This window comes from Pan paniscus, chromosome 20 (genome assembly GCF_029289425.2).
Source record: "Pan paniscus chromosome 20, NHGRI_mPanPan1-v2.0_pri, whole genome shotgun sequence".
Lineage (NCBI taxonomy): Eukaryota > Metazoa > Chordata > Mammalia > Primates > Hominidae > Pan > Pan paniscus.
The window spans coordinates 51,104,399-51,130,609 of NC_073269.2; the positions used below are offsets into that span (position 1 = coordinate 51,104,399).

Sequence of the window (26,211 nt, forward strand, 5' to 3'; positions counted from 1 at the left end):
TCCCCAGTGTGGCCAGAAAAAAACCCACCCCACTGCCTCCCAGGAATCAATGAGTAGAAGAGGTGACACCTGATGGGGAAGGAAGAGTAGGGAGGTCGGGAAGGGTATCAAGGAATAACACCCTATTGTGGGCTTGCGGAGAATGGGGGACTTCAAGGCGTGTCAGTTTCAGGAGGGTGAGGGCAGGAGCGCGGGTGGAGTCAGCAGGTCCCCAAGATGGCCCTCACTGAGAGCTTCGCCCTTGTCTCCTACAAGCTCTGACTCCATTCCCAGTGGGCACCCAGCACCTCCAACCCCTCCACAGCCCCCAACCCAGCCTCTGTCGGAGGCGAATTCTCAGAGTGAGGGTTCCCTGTGACGTGACCTTGGGGGAGGTCATTGCCCTTTCTGTCCCCACCCACCCCCTCGGCAGTTCTGTTGGCCAGGACTTTGGCCTAGACAAAGGATGGGGGTTGTGGCTGTGGAGCGGAAGTGGGTCTCAATCGCTATAAAGCCTCTCTGTGCCCGTCCGGAGCTGGTGAGGACAGCCTGCCAGAGTCTGGTAAGAAAGGGACTCAGGGTGCGGGGACAGGGGGGCGTCAGCAGGGAGAGGGCAAAGATCGATAAAGCAGGAATTTTAAGAGGCACAATGTTAGAAGCCCGTGTTGGAACCATGACTGTGTGTGTGTGTGTGTGTGTGTGTGTGTGTGTGTGTGTGTGTGTGTGTGTGTGTGAGACAGAGAGAGAGATGGAGTCTTGCTATGTAGCCCAGGCTAGACTCAAACTCCTGGGCTCAAGCAATCCTCCTGCCTCAGCCTCCCCAGTAGCTGGGACTACAGGTACACCACCACATTCCACAAATCACAGAATTTAGAACTGTAGACTATTTGAGCTTCTGCTTAGAGTTGGGGTGGCTGAGGTGGGGAGGATCCCTTGAGCCCAGGAGTTTGAGGATGCAGTGAGCTGTGATCTTGCCACCGTGTTCCAGCCTGGGTGACAGAGAAACCCCATTTCTAAAAAAGAGAAAGAAAAAGGGCTAGGTACAATGGCTCATGCCTGTAATCCCAGCACTCTGGGAGGCCGAGGTGGGTGGATCACTTGAGGTCAGGAGTTCGACACCAGCCTTACCAGCATGATGAAACCACATCTATACTAAAAATACAAAAATTAGCCGGGTGTGGTAGCATATGCCTGTAATCCCAGCTATTCCAGAGGCTGAGACAGGAGAATTGCTTGAACCCAGGAAGCGGAGGTTGTAGTGAGCCCAGATCGTGCCACTGTACTCTAGCCTGGGTGACAGAGCAAGACTCAGTCTTGGGGGAAAAAAAGAATGAAAAAATTTAAAAAACTAAAAAAGAACTGTAGGCTGGGCGTGGTGGCTTACACTTGTAATCCAAACGCTTTGGGAGGCCAAGGCAGACGGATCACTTGATGTCAGGAGTTGGAGACCAGCCTGGCCAACATGGTGAAACCCCGTCTCTACTAAAAATACAAAAATTAGACAGGCATGGTGGTGCATGCTTGTATTTCCAGTTACTCAGGAGGCTGAGGCAGGAGAATCGCTCGAACCCGGAAGACAGAGGTTGCGGTGAGCCAAAATTGCGCCATCGCACTCCAGCCTGGGCAAGAGAACAAGAACTTGTCTCGGAAAAAAAAAAAGAATTGTAGACCATTTGCTTGTGTTCTTTCTCCGGGGATCAGATCTCACCCTCTTTCTGCCGTACTTCCTCATCTCCTACGTGTGGATGATGATATTGTGCCCTGTGCATGTTCTTCGTCACCAAAAGTGCCTCTCTCATAGAGCAGGTGAGAACTCAGTGAGGAGATGCAGGGACATGAGGTCTGACTTAGGGCAGAGCCCTAAGGTAACACATTTGATCTACTGTAGGTCCTTAATGGTGTCTGCAGAGCACCTCCCTGCACTGACTCAGCCTTAGCAAAGGGCAGAGGCTTTGCTGTGTTCCCTGCTGGGCCCAGAACTGTTTAGGTGCTCAAGAAAGCCTTCTAGGCTGGGCTCAGTGGCTCATACCTGTACTCCCAGCACCCTGGGGAGGCCGAGATGGGAGGATCGCTTGAGCCCAGGAGTTCCAGACCAGCCTGGGCAACAAAGCAAGTCTCCCATCTCTACAAAAGAATAAAAATTAGCAGTTGGGCATGGTGGCTCACGCCTGTAATTCCAGCACTTTGGGAGGCCAAGGCAGGCAAATCACTTGAGGTTAGGAGTTCAAGACCAGCCTGGCCAACATGGTGAAACCCCATCTCTACTAAAAATACAAAAATCAGGTGGGGCACAGTGGCTCAAGCCTGTAATCCTAGCACTTCGGGAGGCCAAGGTGGGCGGATCACGAGGTCAGAAGTTCGAGACCAGCCTGGCCAGCATGGTGAAACCCCATCTCTACTAAAAATACAAAATATTAGCCGGGCATGGTGGCAGGTGCTTGTGATTCCAGCTCCTTGGGAGGCTGAGGCAGAAGAATTGCTAGAACCCTGGAGGCAGAGGTTGCAGTGAGCCGAGAACACGCCACTGCACTCCAGCCTGGGTGACAGAGCGAGACTCCATCTCAAAAAATACAAAAACAAAAATCAGCCGGGTGGTGGCGGGTGCCTGTAATCCCAGCTACTGGGGAGGCTGAGGCAGGAGAATTGCTTGAACCTGGGAGGTGGGGGTTGCAGTGAGCTGAGATTGCACCACTGCACTCCAGCCTGGGCAACAGAGTGAGATTCCATCTCAAAAAAGAAAAAAATAATAATTAAAATGTTAAAATCAGGAGTAGAATCACAGAATGTTGGAAAGTGAGGCCCAAGAAGGGGGCTGTGTCCAAGTCCATGCATGGGAAACTTGACTGGGACACCGAGCACACACAGGGCAGGATCTCAGTCCTCCCCCACCAGAGTGGGGCGTGACCACAGGAACAGCCACCTCCAGTCAGCCTGCCACATGTCACCCCCTCAATGTTCCAGGTCTCTGGACACTATGGGCACACGACTCCTCCCGGCTCTGTTTCTTGTCCTCCTGGTATTGGGATTTGGTGAGTGTGGGCTTCCGGGGAGGGAAGCCTTGGGGAGGGGAATGAGCTCCAAGCATCTTCCCAGCCCAGGCCCTTCTTACCTCTGCCTCTGCCCTCTCCTCTTCTTCCTTCCTCCTTTCCCCCTGCTGCAGCCCCACGGGCTCTCCTGACACACTCTCCCCCTGCAGAGGTCCAGGGGACCCAACAGCCCCAGCAAGATGAGACGCCTAGCCCGACCTTCCTCACCCAGGTGAAGGAATCTCTCTCCAGTTACTGGGAGTCAGCAAAGACAGCCGCCCAGAACCTGTACGAGAAGACATACCTGCCCGCTGTAGATGAGAAACTCAGGTAGCACCTGCCCCTGGAGAAATGGGGTCTGGCCCATACCACCGACTGCATCCAGGACCCAGAAGTTGAGGCCCCAGCCCCTCCTCCCTCAGACCCAGGAGTCCAGGCCTCAGCCTCTCCTCCCTCAGACTCAGGAGTCCAGGCCCCCAGCCCCTCCTCCCTCAGACCCAGGAGTCCAGGCCCCCAGCCCCTCCTCCCTCAGACCCAGGAGTCCAGGCCCCCAGCCCCTCCTCCCTCAGACCCAGGAGTCCAGGCCCCCAGACCCTCCTCCCTCAGACCCAGGAGTCCAGACCCCCAGCCCCTCCTCCCTCTAACCATCTGTGCTTTCTCCCCAGGGACTTGTACAGCAAAAGCACAGCAGCCATGAGCACTTACACAGGCATTTTTACTGACCAAGTTCTTTCTGTGCTGAAGGGAGAGGAGTAACAGCCAGACCCCCCATCAGTGGACAAGGGGAGAGTCCCTCACTCCCCTGATCCCCCAGGTTCAGACTGAGCTCCCCCTTCCCAGTAGCTCTTGCATCCTCCTCCCAACTCTAGCCTGAATTCTTTTCAATAAAAAATACAATTCAAGTTGCTTCTCATGGATGGCACTGCTTTTCTGAGGACTCAAGGGCCAAGATGGAGGGGCTGACTCAGTCCAGCCAACATTTAATGAGCACCTACTTTATGTATGGAGCCCTAACCCATGGGTCCATGGGAATAAAGCAGTGAATAGTAACAATAAATAATCGTAACAGCAATTAGAGACTAATCTTTATTGAAGTCCGGCTTTCTCTCTTTTTTTATTTTTTGAGACAGGGTTTCACTCTGTCACCCAGGCTGGACAGCAGTGGTGCAATCTCGGCTCACTGCACCCTCCGCCTCCCAGGTTCCAGCGATTCTGTGTGCCTCAGCCTCTGGAGTAGCTGGGATTATGGGCATGTGCCACTGTGCACGGCTAATGTTTGTATTTTTAGTAGGGTTTTGCCAGTTGGCTAGGCTGGTCTCAAACTTCTGACCTCAAGTGATCCACCCGCCTCAGCCTCCCAAAGTACTGGGGTGACAGGCATGAGCCACCGCGCCAGGCCAAAATCCAGCTTTCTCATTTGTAAAATGACAAATCATAGATACAGCTAGTCCACAGTGGCCTCTGACAGTCTCCAGTTGTTAACGGTGAATGGTGTCCAGGTTTTTGGCGTCCTGAACAAAGAACTGGACAAAACGCACAAACAAAGCAAGGAAGGAATGAAGGGATTTATTGAAAAGAAACATACACCAAACAGTGTGGGAGCGGGCCCAAGCATATGGGTTCAAAAGCCCTGTTACAGAATTTTTGGGAGTTTAAACTCCCCCTAGAGGATTCCCCTTCCACTGGTTACTTCCGGTACACCCTATGTAAATGGAGAGGATGAAGAAAAGTTACAAAGTCATTTATGGCCTACCGGAGAGGATGTTTCCTGTTATAGCTGAAGTGAATTGGCCTTATGTTCCCTGCCTCCCTATTTTCCTGCCTTACAGTTGCTGGACTGACACATTTTTTATTTTATTTATTTTGTTTTGAGATAAGGTCTTGCTCTGTCGCCCAGGCTGAAGTGCAGTGGTGAGATCTTGGCTTACTGTAGCCTTGACCTTTTGGGCTCAAGAGATCCTCCCATCTCAGCCTCCCAAGTAGTTGGGACTAGGGATGCCCACTGCCACACCTGGCTAATTTTTTGTATTTTTAGTAGAGACGGGGTTTCGTCAAGTTGCCTAGGCTAGTCTCCAATTCCTGGGCTCAAGCGATCTGCCCACCTTGCCCTTCCAAAGTGTTGGGATTACGGGTGTGAACCACCGCACCAGGCCTGAGCTGACACTTTAAACGTGCCATTGCAATCAGTGTATAATGGTCCCGTGGCAGAGGGAGAATGGTGCCCAAGTCAGTACTTCTTGGCTGGGACCCAAGAAGGCAAACCTCTAGGGCCGGCGTGGTGGCGCACGCCTGTAATTCCAGCACTTTGGTTGGCTGAGGTGGGCAGATCATCTGAGGTCAGGAGTTCAAGACCAGCCTGGCCAACATGGTGAAACCTTGTCTCTAATAAAAACACATAAATTAGCTAGGGGTGGCCCGCGCCTGTAATCCCAGTTACCTGGAGGCTGAGGCAGGAGAATTGCTTGTACCCTGGAGGCGGAGATAGTGCCACTGCACTCCAGCCTGGGCAGCAGAGTGAGACTCCGTCTCTAAAAAAAAAAAGAAAAACTTATTAAAAAAAATTGCAAGCAAAAAGCACAGAAGGCAGAAGGTGCAAATAAGCAGAGGCTCCATGGTCTGAAGGAAGCCAGTGCTGGGACCATGAATGAAGGGGGCTGGGGGCCAAGATTCCTGTATCCTGAGGGAGTCCAGGGTGGTACTGCTCCCCAAGTCCCATGGGTGGGGCTATTGGTCTCTGGGGATCCACTGCTTGTATTTCTCCTAATCTGCTTGGCATTAACCTCCTGCCAGGCTTTCAACACCCTTGTGGCAGTTTTCCCAGGTCCTGAGGCTGGGCAGCTGAGTCCAGTAAAAAACAGGGGCCCTGGAGAGGGACTGTGGGCAATGCCCCCGAGTCCCCGGGGCCTGGGAAGAACAGAGGCTGCCAAGCGCAGGGGGTGGTGGGGAGGGGAAGACCCTGGAGTAACAATCCCTGCTCTGTCCCCTTGGTTCCCACGGACTCGAGCCAAACCAAAGCACTGCCCGGACCAGTTCGGCTTCCAACCAATCCTGGTGCTGGCCTCAGACTCCTCCTTTCTTTCTCAGAACCCCATTCCCCTCAGGGCCCCCAGAGTCCAGGCCCCTAGATTCTTCTTCCCCTAGAACTCAGGAGTCTGGGACCCCCCAATCCCTTCTCAGGACCTAGAAGGTTGGATCCCCAGCCCCCTTTCTCCCTTAGAACCTGAAATCACAGCCCTTGATCAGTATTTTGTGCCCCCTAGTGGAGAGAAGAGTGGGTCTGTCCTGTGACTGACTTACAGCAGGAATGGCAGAATTTTTTTTTTTTTTTTTTTTTTTTTTTTTTTTTTTTTTTTTTTTGAGACGGAGTCTCGCTCTGTCGCCCAGGCTGGAGTGCAGTGGCGCGATCTCGGCTCACTGCAAGCTCCGCCTCCCGGGTTCACGCCATTCTCCTGCCTCAGCCTCCCGAGTAGCTGGGACTACAGGCGCCCGCTACCACGCCCGGCTAATTTTTTGTATTTTTAGTAGAGACGGGGTTTCACTGTGTTAGCCGGGATGGTCTCGATCTCCTGACCTCGTGATCCGCCCGCCTCGGCCTCCCAAAGTGCTGGGATTACAGGCGTGAGCCACCGCGCCCGGCCCAGAATTTTTTACTTATTATGATTTTTAATTTCTTTAGAGACAGGGTCTCACTCTGTCACCCAGGCTGGAGTGCAGTAGTGTGATCACAGCTAATTGCAACCTCGAACGAACTCCTGGGCTCCGGCATCCCTCCCACCTCAGCCTCGGAGTAGCTGGACCACAGGTGGATGCCACCACACCACCTAATTTTGTTAATTTTTAGTAGAGCTAGGATCTCGCTATGTCACCAAGGCTGGTCTTAAACTCCTAGGCTCAAGCGATCCTTCTGCCTCAGCCTCCCAGAGTGCTAGGATTACAGGCATGAGCCACGAAGCCTGGACGGAATGGCAGAATTTATTTGGTCACTCCACAGAGCGTAGGGAGGCTCTGCAGGGAACCTGCCTCCACAGGAGCCCTGTCCAAGGTCACACTTCTCATGAGAAGCTTAGACCTCATCATGCTCCAACACATTGGCCCTTGCAGTGTATGAGACTTGGAGAGCAGATTGCAGCAGTTTGTATTTATAGCTGAGAGCGCAGTTGGGGTTGCAGTGAGGCTGGAGAAAGTTTCAAAGCCCCTCATTTGCCTGGGCTTTCCATGGTCCTCTACCTAAATTTGTACAAGTCATTTTGTACTTTTTTTTTTTTCAAGACAGAGTTTCCCTTTTGTTGCCCAGGCTGGAGTGCGATGGCATGATCTCGGCTCACCACAACCTCCGTTTCCCAGGTTCAAGCGATTCTCCTGCCTTGGCCTCCCAAGTAGCTGGGATTACAGGCATGTACCACCATGCCCAGCTAATTTTGTACTTTTAGTAGAGATGGGGTTTCTCCATTTTGGTCAGGCTGGTCTCGAACTCCCGACCTCAGGTGATCCGCCAGCCTCTGCCTCCCAAAGTGCTGGGATTACAGTGTGAGCCACCACACCCAGCCAATTTTGTACTTTTTAAAAGAGGCCAGGCCAGGCGCGGTGGCTCATGCCTGTACTCCCAGCACTTTGGGAGACAGAGGCAGGCGGATCACGAGGTCAGGAGATCAAGACCATCCTGGCTAACACGGTGAAACCCCGTCTCTACTAAAAATACAAAAAATTAGCTGGGCGTGGTGGTGGGCGCCTGTAGTCCCAGCTACTCCGGAGGCTGAGACAGGAGAATGGTGTGAACCCAGGAGGCGGAGCTTGCATTGAGCTGAGATCATGCCACTGCACTCCAGCCTGGGTGACAGAGCAAGACTCGGTCTCAAAAAAAAAAAAAAGAGGCCCACAAAACACATAAGCTTCAGACCCCACAAAGTCTCTCCTCAATCCCTGTCTTAGTCTATTCACTTCATCCCTGGACTTAAAAGACTGGGCCTACACATTCAAAGAATCGTTATTAACACCATTATTGTCTGTAACAGTGAGGATGAGGCACTGAGTTTTCTTTTTCTTTTCTTTCTTCTTTTTTGGAGGCGGAGTCTTGCTCTGTTGCCCAGGCCGGAATTCAGTGGCATGATCTTGGCTCACTGCAACCTCTGCCTCCCGGGTTCAAGCAATTCTCCTGCCTCAGCCTCCCGAGTAGCTGGAGTTACAGACGTCCGCCACCATGCCCGGCTAATTTTTGTATTTTTAGTAGAGACGGGGTTTCACAATGTTGGCCAGGCTGGTCTCGAACTCCCGACCTCAGGTGATCCGCCTGCCTCGGCCTCCCAAAGTGCTGGGATTACAGCCGTGAGCCACCGCCCCTGGCTGAGGAGGGAAGTTTTCTAAGGTTCCTTCTTGTCCTGTGTTAGCCCTCAGAGAGGTAAGTCACTCACCTTCTGCACCTAGAGAGCCTCATCCCCAGGGCAATCATCCCCAGGGCAGTGCTGGAGATACAGCAGTGACCACAACAGTCCCAGGTCAGCCTGCCCAGTTGGGGAGACACACCCATCCCTGACAGTGATGACACAAAGTGAGCAGGGATGGGGTGGAGGAGCTGAGGGGGCAAGGGAGGATAGGAAAAGGGCTCAGAGAGAGTTTCCTAGAGCGAGAGCTACTGTTACAGAGCTGAGACCTAGAGGAAAGTGGAGGAAACCGATAATACAATGATAATTATATATTCAGAATATCCCAATGCAAAGCTTACTCTTTTTCCAGGTAATATATAAGGTTCATAATCACAGCGCTCCAAATATTGACCACTTAAGCATGAGGCCCAGGGCCTGATGTTTTCCATTCGCCATCTAACTACGTCTTCCCAATAACACAGCGGGGCAAAACGGGAAGACGAAGAACGAGTACGATTATATCCCTGGTTTATAAAAGGGGAGAAACTGAGGCTCAAACATAGATGTCACTTGTCACCAGCCTGGCCAACACGGTGAAACTCCGTCTCTACTTACAAAAAAAAAACAAAAAAACGGGAGGCTGACGCAGGAGAATTGCTTGAATCCGGGAGGCAGAGGTTGCAGTGAGCCGAGATCGCGCCACTGCACTCCAGCCTGGGTGACAGAGCGAGACTCCGTCTCAAAAAAAAAAAAAAAAAAAAAATTAGCCAGGAGTGGTGGCGTGCTCCTGTAATCCCGGCTACTCAGGAGGCCGAGGATGCAGTGAGCCGAGGTTGCAGTGAGCCGAGATCGCGCCATTGCACTCCAGCCTGGGGGAGAGTGAGGCTCCGTCTAAAAAAGAAAAAAAGAGAGAGAGAGAGACGTCACTTGTCCAGGATATCTTATCCAGTCAGTAGCACCACAAGGGTTAGAACCCTGGCCAGACATCCACCCAATTTCACGGGTGAACAGTTAACAGCCTCTGAGAGTCTTGTCCTCTCTGGGCCTCCGTAACACCCTCTCCAAACTAAGGGTCTCTCAGCAGATGGCCGGGTTTAGAGCTGTACGAAGACACACAGCTAATGAAAAATTGTGGAATTCTCAGAGCCCGTGAAGCCTAGCCCACGGATGCGAGGTTTGGACCACTGAGGGAACGCGCATGCGTGCTAGGCAGGGCAGTCCGAAGGCTTGGGGGTGTATCATAGGGTCTCATCGGAGGTTTGTTGGCCGTAAGACCCCTGGAATTGGAACTCTAAAAACACAGAAAGGATATGAGCTCAGGAGACTTGAACGAAAGAGTTGTCTTAGGAAGAGGGGTCAGAAGACAAGGGTGCTGGGCAAAAGGCTAGTTCTTCGAATCAGAATACGGTGGCCAGAAAGGTTCCTCTGACGAAAGAGGGGCGTGGTTCGAAGCCGTACAGTGGCCGGTAAAGCTCAAGAAACATGGAACGAAAAGGACGCGAAGAATCGGCAGGGAGAAGCGGACAGGATGTCCCGAAAGGCTCATATAACCGAAAAGGCGGGTTAATGTGAAGGGACGGAAGGGACAGAACTTGCGGGAGGCACATGCTGGCCGAGAAAGTCCTGGAGTTCGGAGCATACAGTGTTTTTATTAGGTGGAAACAAACTTGTTGGGAGAAAGACGAGTACGGTGGCCAGGTTGGTCCTTCCATAGCCGGAAGTGGCCTTACTGAGAGGCGTGGCTGCGGCACTCTTGCCGGATAGGGTGGCCCGGCGGGGCTAGGAAAGCGTGAAATCTCGCGCGATTGCGCTGCGAAGTCGGGGACGGGGCGGGGCTGGCGGCGGGGGCGGGGACCCGGAGCGGGAAGATGGCGGCGGCGCAGGAGGCGGACGGGGCCCGCAGCGCCGTGGTGGCGGCCGGGGGAGGCAGCTCCGGTCAGGTACGGAGGCCGAGAGGGGACTGAGGGGGTTCTTCCCCAGCCGGGGGGCCTCCCACGGGGCGTGTCCTACCTCTTGTCACGGAATCCCGTGCACTGGGGGCTCCTTGGCCAGAGGGACCTTGAATACCCGGCCCAGGCAGGGCCGGACCGCCCGGGAGGCCGGACGGTGCCGGGAACAGGGCCCTGTTGCCGGTCGGTTCCCCCGCACGCTCGAGCCGGGCGGCCACCAGGCTCATTGCTCGATCCGGGGAGACAGTGGCTCGGAGGGGCGCAGGCTTGTACCTTGGCGCGCTGGGTTCTCAACTCCGCGATTCCATGCTCTGAGGCCGTTCCTAGAGTGGTCTGGCGTTCAGGTCTCGTTGTAGTGCTTGAGGTGTGCGCAGTGATTAATTGGGAGTTTTCTAGCTGTGGGGAAGTCAGGATTAGCAGGGCACGGCCGGCAGACCCATTTTACAGACGGGAATTCAAGGAACAGTGAGACTAAGGCGCTTCCAGAAGGTCATCCTGGTTAGGTTTGTAACTTTATGTAGAAGTTACAAGACACTGCTGACACAGGGACTGGTATGGATGTGGTTTTAATGTAAAATAGTTCTATGGGTTAATTAGTCCTGGTGCGGATGACTTCTGCCCCACTGCTGTCTTAACACACTGCAGAGCATACCATTTCAGGCAGCTACCGTTCAGGCATTTGGGGAATAGATGGAGACATGAAGGTGCTGTCGACCCACCCACTGGGATGTCACTGACATGTGGGAGGCAGCTCAGGGGAAAGGAGTGCGGGTTGAGAGGGGAGAATGAAGCTGACTCTCTGTGTGACCTTGGGCAAGTTCCTTTCCCTCTTTAGGCCTTTATCTCTCCCGTGTTAAATGCAGAGGTTGGACAGGAAGGCCAGCCATATCCCTGCTGTCAGGGGACGAAGAGAGGAGACTGACATGTAAACAGTTATAATCCTGAATGATTAGGTTGGTGACAAAAGTCTGTGTCAGGGACTGGGGGAGCCCAGAGAAAGAGCAAGTGGTATCACTTGGGGAGGACACATGGATGAAATTTGTGTGATAGAGCCCACTGTATCTGCTCTGAATCTTTTCAGCATTCTCAACCAGGGCCTGGCTTCAGGGACAGCCCAGGAAATGTTTGTTGAGTTAGTGCTGGAATGAAGGCTCAGTTCCTGTCTTCAAGGGTTTCCCAGTCTTGCTTTTCGAAAGGAGGTCGTTTCCCCTCTGGGTTTCTGTTGATTATTGGGTTGATGGTGGCTTGACAGACCAGGGCCCAGGTTGTTCTCATTGCCCTGAGCTTCCAGATGGCATTCTGATCTTCTCTTGTACCAACTCTGCTTAAAAACAATCAAGAGTTACCCCTTTGCCTTTAGGACAAAGTACAAATTCTTTAATAAATCACAGTCTTGCACGATCCGACACTTTTCTTCAGACTAGACTAGGATTTCTCGAGCTCGGCACTATCAACATTTTGAATTGGATAATGCTTTGTTTGGGGGGCTGCCCTGTGCATTTTAGGATGTTTAGCAGCATCCGTGGCCTCTACGCACTAGACGTCAGTAGGATCCACGCCCCTCCCCAGTTGTGACAACCATATATGTCTCCAGACATTGCCAAATGTTCCAAGAGCAGGGGGGCAAAGTCATCCCTGCGTGAGAACAACTGCGCTAAAGGGGATCCGCTGCTCTGAACCTATTTTATTTCTAAACCTCTTTTATTGCCTCTCAGTCTCTTTCCTCATAGTCTATGCACAGGTCTCTCCCCTCTTTAGCTAGTTGATGTGTATTAGTCCTACAGATTTCAGATGTCCCTTCCTGCAGAAAGCCCTCTTTGACTGTCTGGGCTCCCCTGTCCCAGCCCTGCCCTACTGGGTTTCACTCTCTGGGGACTGGGAACCCCAGGAGGGCAGAGCCAGGACTGCCTTGATCACCACTGCTTCCTTAGCACCACTCAGCTCAGCGCCAGGCACAGAGGAGGTGCTCAGTGTTTGTGGAATGAGCGGATCTTGAAACAGAGGCTGGGCTGAGGTGGAATTCCCTGATGCCATGGTGGATCCAGGTAATCAGTGAAGACATGCCGCAAAACCTAGCTTCCTCCTGCTCTTGCCTAGCCCTGGTGGTCTCAGCTACTTCTTGGACCCTTTAGCAGATGTTGCTGGGGATTGTGTGTGTGCGTGGACGTGCAGATCCGAGAGCAGGAACTGTGTCTTAGTCACTGATGTGTCCAGCCACTGCCACCCTTCTCCCATGCCCAGGGCCTAGTGCACAGCAGGCACACCCTCGGCGCAGTCTGCTGCTTTAGCTAGCCTGCTCCTGTAGCCAGGAACTCGGACACAGAACCCACAGCTTTGCCATTCATTCCTTCAGCGAATGCGAATTGAGTCTACTCCATGCTAGGCCTTTGCTGATGCTGGAGATACAGCTGTGAATAAAATAGGTGCTGCCCTCTTGAAGGCCCTTACACTTATGTTCTAGTTGGAGCTGAATTTATAGGGGAAGCACAGACGGGGACACACAGTGAACAAGATAAATAAGAAAAACAGCAGTTCAGATGGCTCTGCGTGCCATGGACAGAAATAAAGCTGGGATGGGGATAGGAAGTGAGGGGTGGGTAGAAGAGTTGCAATTAAATAGGGTAGTCTAGAAGGCCTCTCTGAGGAGGTGACGCTTGAACAAAGACCTGAAGGAAGTGAGAGAGGGAGTCCCAAAGATACACGAGGGAAAAGCTTTTCAGGCAAAGGAGCAGCCAGTGCGAAGGCCCTAAAGTGGGAGGTGCCTGGTGTGATGAAGGAAGGGCGAGGAGGCTGGAGCGGGTGAGGGGAGAGGGGTGGCTGGGGACAGATGCAGATTATGCCAAGCTTTGGAGGCCATGGGGAGGACTTGGCCTTTACTCTGAGGGAAATAGGAGCTGAAAAGAGTGACTCTTTTTTTTTTTTTTCTTTTTTCTGAGACGGAGTCTCGCTTTCTCACCACAATCTCGGCTCACTGCAACCTCCGTCTCCTGGGTTCAGGCAATTCTCCTACCTCAGCCTCTCAAGTAGCTGGGATTACAAGCACCTGCCACCACACCCAGCTAATTTTTGTATTTTTAGTAGAGACAGGGTTTCACCAGGTTGGCCAGGCTGGTCTTGAACTCCTGACCTCAGGTGATCTGCCCACCTCGGCCTCCCAAAGTGCTGGGATTTCAGGCGTGAGCCACCACATCCAGCCTTGTGGTATAATTTAGATGGTATAACGTTCACCTGTTCTTAGGATAGAGTCCATTGGCTCCTGGTCCATTTATGCAGTTGTGTGGTGCAGCCATCACCACAGTCTGGTCTGAGAAAGCTTCTGTCCCCTCAGAAAGTTCCCTTTTACAGTCTCTGCTGCTCCCAGTCCTAGGCAGCCACAGAGGTGCTATCTCTGTAATTTTCTAAAAATTTCTTAAACAAGGATCTAAACAACATCCAGTCTTTTGTGTCCAGCTTCTTTCATTGGGCATAATGGGTTTGAGGTTCATGTTGTTACATAGATCTGCAGTTGTTCATTTTTATTTTATTTTTTACAACCTAGGATCAGGGAAATTTGGCCTTCGGGGAAATCCTAAAGTACGTGCTCACAGTTGTTCCTTTTCACTGCTGAGTGGTAGTCTGCAGACATGACACAGTTTATTCTTTCAGTCCTTGAAGGATATTTGGGTTGTTTTTAGTTTTTGTCTGTTGCCAATAATGCTGCTATGAACATTCATGTACAGGCTTTTCTGTGGCTGTATTTTGTTTCTTTTTTTTTTTTTTTTTTCTAAGTAAGAGAGACAGGGTCTCCCTGTGTTGCTCAGGCTGGTCTCGAACTCCTGGGCTCAATGGATCCTCCTGCCTTGGCCTCCCAAAGTGCTAGGATTATAGGCATGAGCCACCACACCTGGCCACTGTTTGTTTTTGAGACAGAGTCATGCTCTGTCGCCTAGGCTGGAGTGCAGTGGTGTGATCCTGGTTCACTGTAGCCTCATTCTCCAAGGCTCAATTGATCCTCCCGTCTCAGCCTCCTGAGTAGCTGGGACCACAGGCATGCACTACCACACCTGGCTAATTTTTGTATTTTTTATAGAGATGAGGTCTTGCTGTGTTGCCCAGGCTGGTCTTGAACTCCTGGGCTCAAGCAGTCTTCCTGCCTTGGCCTCCTGAAGTTCTGGGATTATAGGCGTGAGCCACTGCGCCTGGTCTGGCTTCATGTTTTCTGCCTCCTGGGTAGCCATTCAGGATGGGTTTGCTGGATTGTGTAGTAGGTGCACATATGACTTGTTCAATAAGTGCCATATTTTCCGAAGTAGCTTTACTTTTACTTTCCCCCCAGCAGTGTACGAGGGTTCCTGTTTTTCCACATCCCTGCCAGCACTTGTGATTGTCTTTCTGCTGATAGCCATCCTAATAGGTGTGAAGTGACATCTCATTGTGGTTTTAACTTGCCTTTCCGTGGGAAGGTTCCCAGCCGGATTGCCCATCACTAACGGGTAAGCGAAGAGACCTGGGAGTCAGTCAGATGCAGCTTCAAATCCTGACTTGGCATCAAGTGTCCTTTCCTGACCCCGAATCAGCTCAGACCCATTGAAACCCATACTTGGACCCCTAAATTTCCCAATAGCTAGGCTGGCCTTGAGGAGGGGGCCTTGTGCCTGTCTGATTTCCCTTCCCCAGCCAACCCCTGCCCCATAGATCTCCTCATCAGAATGTGGCTTCCTCTGTCCCAGCCTAAGGGTCTCACCCAGACGACCCAGACGTCAAAGGGAGCTCCTCAGGGAGGCCTCTCTGAGCACCCGCTCCAAAGTGGATCCCTGTTCCCAACTCAGTTGCTGTCACTTCCCCCTGCTTGCTTTCCATGTACCATTTTTAATTATCCTGTTTACCATTCTAGTGTGTTTCCTTCTAGATCCCCAGCTCTGGGTAAGCAGGGCCGAGATTTCTGTCTAAAATGTTCCACTATTTTCACAACCTGGTCCACAGGTCAGAGAGGTGAAGTGATGTGCCCAAGGTGTCACAGCCAAGAACGGTGGGACCAGGACTATAGCTGAGGTCTGTTTGACCCTGGAGCCCCTCCAATGGTGTGCTGTGCTTTGGGAGATTACAGGAAAGAGCTCCTGCTGGTGAAGGGGACAGGAGGTGACAAGTGACACATTTAACACATGTAGCCCCTCTAACCATGCTCCTGGGACATTTGCTATCTGGTGGGTAAGGTGAATGGAGAAAACATTGCAGAGGAGTGGACTAGGGGCTGTGGAGGAGAGGGCCAGACGCTGGAGCCTCAGAGGGAAGTGGGTTTGGGTGACCTGAGCGTCCAGGGTGAGTCCTTCAGGCAGCAGTGGCTACACAGGTGTTTATCACACCCTTGCTCTGTGCCACTGGTGCTCTTGAGCTAACTGTGACTGTGATAGCCCTGGTCCTGCCTCTTGAAGGCTGATGGCTGAGGGGACAGCTGGGAGGAGGGGTGAATGAGAACAGGACTGGGGAGCTAGCAGGGTGCATGAAGGGTGAGCAGAACATCCCCTTCCAAACCTGGCATTCAGAGAGTCTCTGATTGTGACCTTCTGTGTCTGAGTGAAGAGTCCTCCTCTGGGAAGCCGTGCCTGGCTCCCTTGCCTGCCCCCCTTCCCTTCTGTCATTCTGCTTCTGCGGTCCTTCCTGAGTGACCAGACAAGTGGCTTCACCTCTCTGAGCCTCCCTTTGCTCAGCAGCCGGATGGAGCTGGTCATAGTTTTGGCCTCAGGATTAGTGTGCTGTGTGCCGTCACAGACATGTCTTGTGGCCGTGGCTTATGGTAGCGGCTGATAGTCTGGTTGTGTTTTTCTGTGTCTGTCCCACCTGCTGGACCAGGGGCCCTTGGAGGGCAGGGTTGGCCACAGAAGGGGCCTCAGGAATGGTTTGCCCAGGGAAGGCTCTTTCAGCTAAGCCCCAGCCTTGAAGAATCTGGCACCTGCCATAAGACTCCTTCTGTTGTTGTCCCCAATAGCCACCTCCTTGCATCCTGGCTCCAGCCCCAGGGAACAGTGGACAGTCATCAGAATCAGACTGTGCCTCTAATCTTCTGTTTCTGCACCTGCTGCTTCTCTCACTTCCTCCTTTGTGCCACCAACTTTCTATGTTTTAGGTCTCAGCTTCAATGCCCCCTTCTCCAGGAAGTTGCCCCGAACCCTAGACTGGACCAGGTGCCTCTCAGGGCTCCTGCATTCCAGCCCCGTTCTGGACAGTCACTGTCTAGAGATGAATCTTTCTCCCCCACCGGGCTGTTAAACCCCAGGAGGACAGCAAAAGACTCTCTAGGTCACCACTGTCCCTAGGTCACAGAGGTGCTCTGCGAGTGTTTTCCTACTAAAAGAAGAGGACCGCACCTTCCCAGGTGTTTTCACTGATTCATTCTCCAGTTATTGATAAGCACCCACTCTTTGCCCAGCCTGTGCCTGGCCTTCATGCATGATGGTGTCTAAGACAGCCCCCGTGTCCATTCTCCCTCCTTACCCTGGCCTCTGTCCCCCACAGGTGACCAGCAATGGCAGCATCGGGAGGGACCCGCCAGCGGAGACCCAGCCTCAGAACCCACCGGCCCAGCCGGCACCCAATGCCTGGCAGGTCATCAAAGGTGTGCTGTTTAGGTGAGCAGATGGGACTTGGGTTTGTTCACCGAAAACATTCAAATAAAAATAAGGAAGAAAGGAAAAGTCAGCTGATCAGCTGAGCATGGTGATCATTACTGTATGGTAGAGTTGCTTTTTTTCTTTTTTTTTTTGTATGATGGAATGTTTTCTAAACCTTTTTTTTTACTCTGATAAAACATACTGAAGTAGGGGGTCTCCCTGAACCTGTTCTGGTTTTGGGGGGGCTACCTGATTTGTGAAAAAATAAAAACACAAAAAATACTGAAGTAGTTTGCTAGGGCCCTTGTATCAAGTAATATAGACGGAGTAGCTTAAACAACTGAAATAGGAAATTCATTGTCTTACAGTTCTGAAGGCTGGAAGTCCAGGATCCAGCTGTGGGCAGGGGCAGTTTCTTCTGTGGCTTCTCTCCTGGGCTTGCAGAAGGCCGTCTTCTCCCTGTGTCTTCATGTGGTCTTTCCTCTGTGTATGTCTGTGTCCTAAGCTCCTCTTATGGGGACACTAGTCATACTGGCTTAGTACCCACCATAATGACCTCACTGAACCTTACTTTTTTACAGACCCTATCTGGGCCAGGCACAATGACTCACCCTCATAATCCCAGCATTTTGGGAGGCCAGGTTAGAAGGACTGCTTGAGCCCAGGAGTTTGAGACCAGCCTGGGCAACATAGTAAGACCCTGTCTCTACTAAAAATAAAAAAATCTGGCTGGGCATGGTGGCTCACACCTACAATCCCAGCACTTTGGGAGGCCGAGGCGGGTGGATCACGAGGTCAAGAGATCGAGACCATCCTGGCCAACATAGTGACACCCCATCTCTACTAAAAATACAAAAATTCCGGAGGCTGAGGCAGAAGAATGGCGTGAATCCGGGAGGCGGAGCTTGCAGAGAGCTGAGATCGCGCTACTGCACTCCAGCCTGGGCAACAGAGAAAGACTCCGTCTCAAAAAAAATAAAAAATACAAAAAAAATACAAAAATTAGCTGGGCGTGGTGGCACGTGCCTGTAGTCCCAGCTACTCAGGAGGCTGAGGGCAGGAGAATCGTTTGAACCCAGGAGGCAGAGGTTGCGGTGAGCTGAGATTGTGCCACTGCATTCCAGCCTGGGGACAGAGTGAGACTCCATCTCAAAAAAAAAAAAAAAAAAAAAGCCAGGTATGGTGACACGTACCTGTAGTCTCAGCTATTCAAGAGGCTGAGGTAGGAGGATCACTTGAGCCTTGGAAATTTTTTTATTTTTATTTTATGTATTTTTTTTTTTTTTTTGAGACGGAGTCTCGCTCTGTCGCCCAGGCTGGAGTGCAGTGGCACAATCTCGGCTCACTGCAAGCTCCACCTCCCGGGTTCATGCCATTCTCCTGCCTCAGCCTCCCGAGTAGCTGGGACTACAGGCACCCGCCACCACACCTGGCTAATTTTTTGTATTTTCAGTAGAGATGGGGTTTCACCGTGTTAGCCAGGATGGTCTCTTATCTCCTGACCTCATGATCCGCCTGCCTTGGCCTCTCAAAGTGCTGCGATTACAGGTGTGAGCCACCGCACCCAGCCTATTTTTATTTTTGTAATGGAGTCTCGCTCTGTTTCCCAGGCTGGAGTACAGTGGCGCGATCTCAGCTCACTGCAACCTCCACCTCCTGGGTTCAAGCGATTCTCCTGCCTCAGCCTCCTGAGCAGCTGGAATTAAGGTATGTGCCACCATGCCCAGCTAATTTTGTATTTTTAGTAGAGATGGGGTTTCTCCATGTTGGTCAGGCTGGTCTCGAACTCCCAACCTCAGGCAATCCGCCCGCCTTGGCCTCCCAAAGTGTTGGGATTACAGGCGTGAGCCACTGCACCCAGTGCCTAGCTAATTTTTGCTTTTTTTTTTTTTTAGTAGAGATGGGGTTTCACTATGTTGACCAGGCTGGTCTCGAACTCCTGACCTCATGATCCACCCGCCTCAGCCTCCCAAAGTGCTGGGATTACAGGCGTGAGCCACTGGGCCCTGCCTGACCCTCAGAAGTTGAAGCTGCAGTGAGCCGAGATCACACCACTGTACTCCAGTCTGGGCATCAGAGTGAGACCTTATCGCAAAAAAAAGTTGGGGGGACCCTGTCTCTAAATCTAGTCACGGTGGTACTGAAGGTTGAGACTTTAACATATGAATTTTGGGAGACATGATTCAGCCCACATCTGCACATAACATCAAATTTACCATTTTAACCTATGTTTTCATTTTAACCTTTTTTTTTTTTTTTTTTTTTTTTTTTTTTTTTTTTTTTGAGACAGCGTCTCACTTTGTCACCCAGGCTGGAGTGCAGTAGTGCAATCTCGGCTCACTGCAGTCTCTGCCTCCTGGGTTCAAGCGATTCTCCTGCCTCAGCCACCTGAGTAGCTGGGACTACAGGCACCTGCCACCACGCCTGGCTAATTTTTGTATTTTTAGTGGAGATGGGGTTTTGCCGTGTTGGCCAGGCTGGTCTCTAACTCCTGACCTCAGGTGATCCACCCGCCTCAGCCTCCTAAAGTCCTGGGATTATAGGCGTGAGCCACCACGCTTGGCCCATTTTAACCATTTTTAAGTATGTAGTCCTGTGGCATTAAGTACATCTCCACTGTTGTGCCCCATCACCATTTTCCATCCCGAGAATTTACTCTTCCCAAACTGAAATTCCATACCCATCAGACACAAGCTTCCCATTTCTTCCTCCTTGCAACACCTGGCAGCCACTTTTCTATTTCCTGTCTCTCTCCTTTCACTACTCTAGTTAGCTCCTGTATGTGGAATCAGACAGCATTTGTCCTTCTGTGACTGCCTGGTGGTGACCCTTTTACCTGTGGGTTCACATGCTATTCCTGGGCAGTGGGACCCCAGGGCCTGTTTTTTCAAAGCCCAGCTTCTGTTTGAGGCCCTGGGGAGATGCTGGGTGGTGGCGGGGGAATATGCTTGGCACTGGGTTCTATCCTTCCTGCCTAGACCTAGTGACAGGCACCTTCTTTGCTCTGAGCCTTTGTTTACTCCTCTGCAAAATAGATATTCCTTTTATTTTTTTTTTTTGCTTTTTGGAGATGTATTTTAGCAAAATAAGAGACCACACCATGCAATTAGGCAATCAGCTCCCCTACTTATGAGATAGAAGGAATTGCACAGCAGAGATGTTTACAACAATCATCCCGCCAGGTGCGGTGGCTCACGCCTGCAATCCCAGCACTTTGGGAGACCAAGGCAGGCAGATAATGAGGTCAAGAGATCGAGACCATCCTGGCCAATATGGTGAAACCCCATCTCTACTAAAAATACAAAAATTAGCTGGGTGTGGTGGCACACACCTGTAGTCCCAGCTACTCGGGAGGCTGAGGCAGGAGAATCACTTGAACCTGGGAGGTAGAGGTTGCAGTGAGCCAAGATCGTGCCACTGCACTCAAGCCTGGCGACAGAGCAAGACTGAGTCTCAAAAAAAAAAGAGAAAATAAAAATAAAACAATCATGGCTGGGCGCGGTGGCTCACGCCTGTAATCCCAGCACTTTGGGAGGCCAAGGCAGGCAGATCACGAGGTCAGGAGATCGAGACCATCCTGGCTAACACAGTGAAACCCCGTCTCTACTGAAAATACAAAAAAATTAGCCAGGTGTGGTGGCGGGCGCCTGTAGTCCGAGCTACTCAGGAGGCTGAGGCAAGAGAATGGTGTGAACCCAGGAGGCGGAGCTTACAGTGAGCCCAGGTGGTGCCACTGCACTCCAGCCTGGGCGACAGCGAGACTCCGTCTCAAAAAATAAAACAAAAATAAAAAAATAAAACAATCATTCCCTTGGCTAGAATGTCTTCACATGGCCATGGCCAGCTGCACGGGAGGCTGGGAAATGTGGTCTTTAATCTGGGAAACTGAGCACCCTGCTGGAAAGCAGGGCTCCTATTACTGAGGAAGAAGAGGAGAGTGGTTATGGGGGGCAGCTACTTATCTCTTCCATAAAATCTTATTACTGGTTTCCCTTAGCTTATAAATTATGAGTGTTTATTTTACAAAATTAAGTAGTTCAAACAATACAGAAGAGTGAAAAGAAAAAGCTAATGAAAAAGTGTAATGTGGGCCGGGCGCGGTGGCTCACGCCTGTAATCCCAGCACTTTGGGAGGCCGAGGTGGGTGGATCACGAGGTCAGGGGATCGAGACCATCCTGGCTAACACAGTGAAACTGCATCTCTACTAAAAATATAAAAAATTAGCCGGGCATGTTGGCAGGCGCCTATAGTCCCAGCTACTCGGGAGGCTGAGGCAGGAGAATGGCGTGAACCTAGGAGGCGGAGCTTGCAGTGAGCCGAGATGCCACCACTGCACTCCAGCCTGGGTGACAGAGCGAGACACAGTCTCAAAAATAAAAAATAAAAAATAAAGTGTAATGTGTTGGTGGCCATCCCATAGGCACACACTCTTGTAATTGGCCCTAAATGGGATTATATATAGATGCTCACAGATAGAGTTGTTTAAAATAGAGAAAAGTTAGGAGGCGGGGGGCAGGTAGCGTGTAAGAGCACAGCCCTGCTGACATCTCAGCCCTGCCACCTCTGAGCTCTGTGGCCTGGTCAGGTTATCACCCTTCTTGAGCCTCATTTTCCACCTCACAGACAGGAATCTTGACAATTAGCTCAGGGTGCATCAGAAGGATTCCAAGAGAATTCATGTCAACTGAGGGGTGCAGGAGCTGGCACACACACAGACAATGTTGGCCATGATTCCTTTTGTTGTTCAACGTGGAAAAAAAAAAAAGCCTGAGCAACACAGTAAGACCCCCATCTCTCTCTCTCTCTTTTTTTTGGGAGACAGAATCTCGCTCCGTCGCCCAGGCTGGAGTGCAGTGGCGCGATCTCGGCTCACTGCAAGCTCCGCCTCTAGGGTTCACGCCATTCTCCTGCCTCAGCCTCCCGAGTAGCTGGGACTACAGGCGCCCGCCACAGCGCCCGGCTAATTTTTTGTATTTTTAGTAGAGATGGGGTTTCACCGTGTTAGCCAGGATAGTCTCGATCTCCTGACCTCGCTATCCACGCACCTTGGGCTCCCAAAGTGCTGGGATTACAGGCGTGAGCCACCGCGCCTATCCTGACCCCATCTCTGTAAAAAACTAAAAAATTAGCTGGGTGTGATGGTGCACACCCGTAGTCCCAGCTATTAGGGAGGCCGAAGAGGGAGGATCGCTTGAGCCCAGGAGGTCAAGGCTGCAATGGGCCATGATGATACTACTGCACTCCAGCCTAGGCAACAGAGTGAGACTGTATCTCAAACAAACAAAAACCTTAGGAAATATATAGTGAAACATTGAAAAAAAAAGTTCATGAGGCTGGGTGCAGTGGCTCACGCCTGTAATCCCAGCACTTTGGGAGGCCAAGGTAGGTGAATCACCTGAGGTCGGGAGTTCCAGACCAGCCTGACCAACATGGAGAAACTCATCTCTGCAAAAAATACAAAATTAGCCGGGCATGGCGGCTTATGCCTGTAATCCCAGCTATTCAGGAGGCTGAGGCAGGAGAATCGCTTGAACCCGGGAGGCGGAGGTTGCAGTGAGCCGAGATCATGCCATTTTACTCCAGCCTGGGCAACAAGAGCGAAACTCTGTCTCAAAAAAAAAAAAACAACTCATGATCCCTGATGTAGTCACTGATCACATTCTAGACTAGAGCAGAACTGCCTGCCTGGTGTCCTCCAAGAGTGTCACACAGGACACTGAGAAACTGTGCAGGAAAGAAACCTCCCCACTCTGTTAAGTTGCAAAACTGACATGTGTGCCTCAAAAATTCCTGCCATGTGCCCTACGCTTCTCAGTCATGCGCCCCTGTCCCTTATCCTCTCCACTTCACCTCCCCTCCCCATGGCCACGTAAAGACTTCAGATTTTCTTATATATCACCTTCTTTTTTTTCATGCTGCAAGCAGCTCTGCATGAAAATTATTTTTATCTTTGCCTTCATTTTTACATAAGAGGTAGCCTGTTTTACACACTGTTCTGCTCCTTGATTTTTTTCATTAACAATATATCTTTGAAATCTTTCCACGTCAGTGCATAGGGAGCTTCCTTCAGAGAGACATTTTTAATACAAGTCACACTGTAGGCTAATTTCCTTTCTTAGAACTAGGCAGCATCAAACATCAGTTCGGGTGGGTGCTCAGAGACCATCTTGGCTGCAGTTCTTAAAATGGGATCCAGGGTTTGTTTTCAGGGGCCCATGAACTCCTTGTAGCTTGAAGCTGATTATGTGGGAATAGCCTTTCTAGATAGCGGGTGGCGTCTGTGTTTTTGAGCACACGTGGTTACCTGGAGTGGGAGGTGGAGCAGGAACTGGGTATATAAAGGAATGGGGTGGGAGGGAGAGTTTTGATTATACGTCTTTTCATATATTTAAAAATGTTCTGAACCTGTGACTGTAGAATACCTATTTGGGTGGGAGAAAGGATTTAATGTCTGTTTTCTTTGCTTACTCAAGTACATCAGGAAGCATTAGAAAGGTCCAGTCTCCTGCAGGCCTGGGTGCATGGATGAGGGGCCATGGCCGTGAGCCCTCTGAGAGGGTCCACAGAACTGTGGGCGTGTGGATACACACAGACGTTCTTCAGGGGACTGGGGATCTGGAATCCAAAAAGGCCTGGCCCTGTTTTATACATGGGGATCTAGAAGCCCAGAGGAGTTAGGACCCCCACAGGCCACACACTAAGCCAGGGGCAGAGCTGCCTGGGGGCATCACTGCTTCTACACTCTCCCCTGGTGTGTTTACTAAAATGAGAGCCTCTGCTGGAGGCATCGGTATCCCCAGAGATTGCCAGGTCCAGACCTTCCCCAGACGTGCATATCAGGGACTTCATGGGGAGGTAGCGATGGCTCAGCTGGACCGTGGCCCCTAAGACCCTGGACCCCAGGGCCTTGTGGCTTCTACAGGCAGAGGCAAGTTCCTGTGCCTGATCCTGCCCCTGATCAGGGCTCAGCAGGGAGGCACCCCACCTACACTAGAATTCACTCATAGTGTTTTTCTGCTCCAAAGTTTTTTGTATGCCTTTTTCCTATGATTAAAATAACAGTAGTAGCTAACACTTCTCAATCACTTACTGGGTATGCACCAGGCTCCATTCTGAGGTAAGTGTGTGTGTGTCAGATGTATATACACACTATATAAACATATATATAATTTAATGTGTTTAATGCTTATAAACTACCCTATGAGAGTAGGCACTGTTATTATCCCCATTTCAACCATTGAAGTTGACCACTGAGGTCACAGTAAGTAGCAGAGCTGGGCTTCAGATGAAAATACTGTAGTTTAGAGGCTGGGCTCGTAACCTCTTCTGCTATATGGTTATCATACCTATAATTAATAAGTACTTGAATCATTTAATCACATGGCTGCATGCAGCTGAGAAACCTCCATTAACACAGTACAGGTTCATTTCTCTCTGATATACCAGTCTGGATGGAGGCAGACTAGGATTCTGCAGTCTTCAGTGACCCAGACTCCTTGCTGTTTGTTCTGCCATTGCTAGGTTTTTCCCTTTATCCTCATAGCCCAAGACAGCTGCTGAAGATCCAGCCATCACATCCACACTCCAGGCAACAGGAGAGAAGAATAAATCAAGAAGGAATATTTCTTCTCTTTAAGGACACTTTTTTTTTTTTTTTTTTTTTTTTGGAGATGGAGTCTTACTCTGTCACCCAGACTGGAGTCCAGTGGCGTGATCTCGGCTCACTGCGACCTCCACCTCCCAGGTTCAAGCGATTCTTTTGCCTCCGCCTCCCAAGTAGCTGGGATTACAGGCGCCCGCCACCACGCCCGGCTAATTTTTGTATTTTTAGTAGAGATGGGGTTTCACCATGTTGGCCAGGTTGGTCTCGAACTCCTGACCTCAAGTGTTGGCTTCCCAAAGTGCTGGGATTATAGGTGTAAGCCACCACGCCCAGCCTCGTTTTGGTTTTGGTATCTGTTGTTGCTGCTGATTCTTGCTCATAATGTCGTTTCCTTTTGTGCCTGGCTTATCTCTGTCTGTGTCCTAGTCATTATACTTGAAAAGTTATTTGTAGGAATTTCAGGGCTAGGGTGAGCATATTTTCCTATAGAGAGGATTGCCTTTGCTTCTGCCTGGGGGCATTACCAAGTCCTAGGTTTCCTTGCACCAGGTTCAGGGCTTGAGCTGCCCTGCGTGACTCCTTATCGCACGAGTGGCCTTGCATACTTCGCCCTGCATACCTGGTGTGCAACTCCTGGGAATGGGTAGGCCACCTGGTTCCTTCCTTCTCAGGGGTGGAGGCTTGCACCTTGTGGGGTCTTAGTTTCCTATAGGGTAGGTCTCTGGTTACCTCATATGTTGTATGTGCCCTGGGCTAGCATTTTTTTTTTTTTTTTTTTTTTTTTTGAGACAGGGTCTCACTCTGTTGCCCAGGCTGGAGTGCAGTGGCATGATTGTGGTTCACTGCAGCCTCGACCTCCTGGGCTCAGGTGATTCTCCCACCTCAGCCTCCTGAGTAGCTGGGAATATAGGCATGGTGCGTGCTGCCATGCCTGGCTAATTTTTGTATTTTTTGTAGAAACTGTGTGTTGCCCAGGCTGGTCTCAAACTCCTGGGCTCAAGCAATCCACCTACCTCAGCCTCCCAGCGTGCCGGGGTTACAGGTGTGAGCCACCGCGCCCAGCCTAGGCCAGCATTTTTGTCACCCACCAAAACACCTAGCAGATGTCCTCGGACACATGAAGAAGCTTATAGGGCTCCTTTACTTATTCTTTTTTTTTTTTTTTTCCCCTAGACCTGCAAATCCAAGATCCTTTACTTCTTTTTTTTTTTTCCTTGAGATGGACTTTTTGCTCTTGTTGCCCAGGCTGGAGTGCCATGGCGCGATCTCGGTTCACTGCAACCTCCTTCTCCTGGGTTCAAGCGATTCTCCTGCCCCAACTTCCCGAATAGCTGGGATTACAGGCAGGCACCACCACTCCTGGCTAATTTTTGTATTTTTAGTAGAGACGGGGTTTCACCATGTTGGCCAGGCTGGTCTTGAACTCCTGACCTCAGGTGATCCACCCACCTCGGCCTCCCAAAGTGCTGGGATTACAGGCTTGAGCCACCGCGCCCGGCCGATCCTTTAGTACTTTAGGATTCCCACTTTCCCTTCAGTTTTTGCCTGCAGGTTTGGTAACCTACAGTCGTGTCCATTCTTCAGAGCTGTCTATTTATATATAGTCATATGTAAACTTGATAAAAATTACATGCATGAGAACAAATACGAGAATACGTGAGCAGCATATATTTTTATTCTATCAATATGTATAATTACAAATATAA

The 26,211-nt window shown here is 50.9% G+C and overlaps 2 protein-coding genes and 1 long non-coding RNA gene across 6 annotated transcripts in view; 2 read left to right on the top strand and 1 right to left on the bottom strand.

Moving 5' to 3' along the window:
* Positions 1-122: 122 nt before the first annotated feature.
* APOC2 (apolipoprotein C2) lies at positions 123-3,912 on the top strand. 2 transcript variants are annotated; one of them, XM_008970762.6, is made up of 4 exons: positions 123-541; positions 2,941-3,008; positions 3,176-3,335; positions 3,671-3,912. In XM_008970762.6, the coding sequence occupies exons 2-4, from the start codon at positions 2,954-2,956 to the stop codon at positions 3,759-3,761; spliced, it is 306 nt and encodes a 101-aa protein (XP_008969010.1). In that variant the 5' UTR covers positions 123-541; positions 2,941-2,953; the 3' UTR covers positions 3,762-3,912. The 2 variants fall into 2 exon arrangements, with proteins under 2 accessions (XP_008969010.1, XP_034801287.1); XM_034945396.2 differs by lacking the exon at positions 123-541 and adding an exon at positions 1,536-1,785.
* A 643-nt stretch (positions 3,913-4,555) lies between these two features.
* Positions 4,556-9,293, bottom strand: LOC129394742 (uncharacterized). Its single transcript, XR_008622101.2, has 2 exons — positions 8,725-9,293; positions 4,556-5,533 (listed from the first exon to the last, which is right to left on the bottom strand). It is a non-coding gene; the product is annotated as an uncharacterized LOC129394742 (long non-coding RNA).
* A 148-nt stretch (positions 9,294-9,441) lies between these two features.
* Positions 9,442-26,211, top strand: part of CLPTM1 (CLPTM1 regulator of GABA type A receptor forward trafficking) — a 38,807-nt gene continuing 22,037 nt past the window's right edge. The window contains exons 1-2 of one of the 3 annotated variants that reach the window (XM_003817542.4): positions 9,442-9,539; positions 16,807-16,919. Coding sequence is in view for 2 of the 3 variants with exons in the window: in XM_034944245.1 (XP_034800136.1) it covers positions 10,234-10,305; positions 16,807-16,919 (185 nt within the window). In the remaining variant the exon portion in view is untranslated. Of the gene's footprint in view, positions 9,540-9,578; positions 9,924-10,198; positions 10,306-16,806; positions 16,920-26,211 lie in introns of those variants that run through there. The other 2 variants (XM_034944246.3, XM_034944245.1) reach the window with 2 other exon arrangements.

Excerpts from the sequence above, each read along its gene's own strand:
- APOC2 (XM_008970762.6), top strand. The coding sequence starts at position 2,954 with ATGGGCACACGACTCCTCCCGGCTCTGTTTCTTGTCCTCCTGGTATTG. Across the intron at positions 3,009-3,175 it reads CCTCCTGGTATTGGGATTTG|AGGTCCAGGGGACCCAACAG; the intron begins GTGAGTGTGGGC and ends CTCCCCCTGCAG. Across the intron at positions 3,336-3,670 it reads GCTGTAGATGAGAAACTCAG|GGACTTGTACAGCAAAAGCA; the intron begins GTAGCACCTGCC and ends CTTTCTCCCCAG.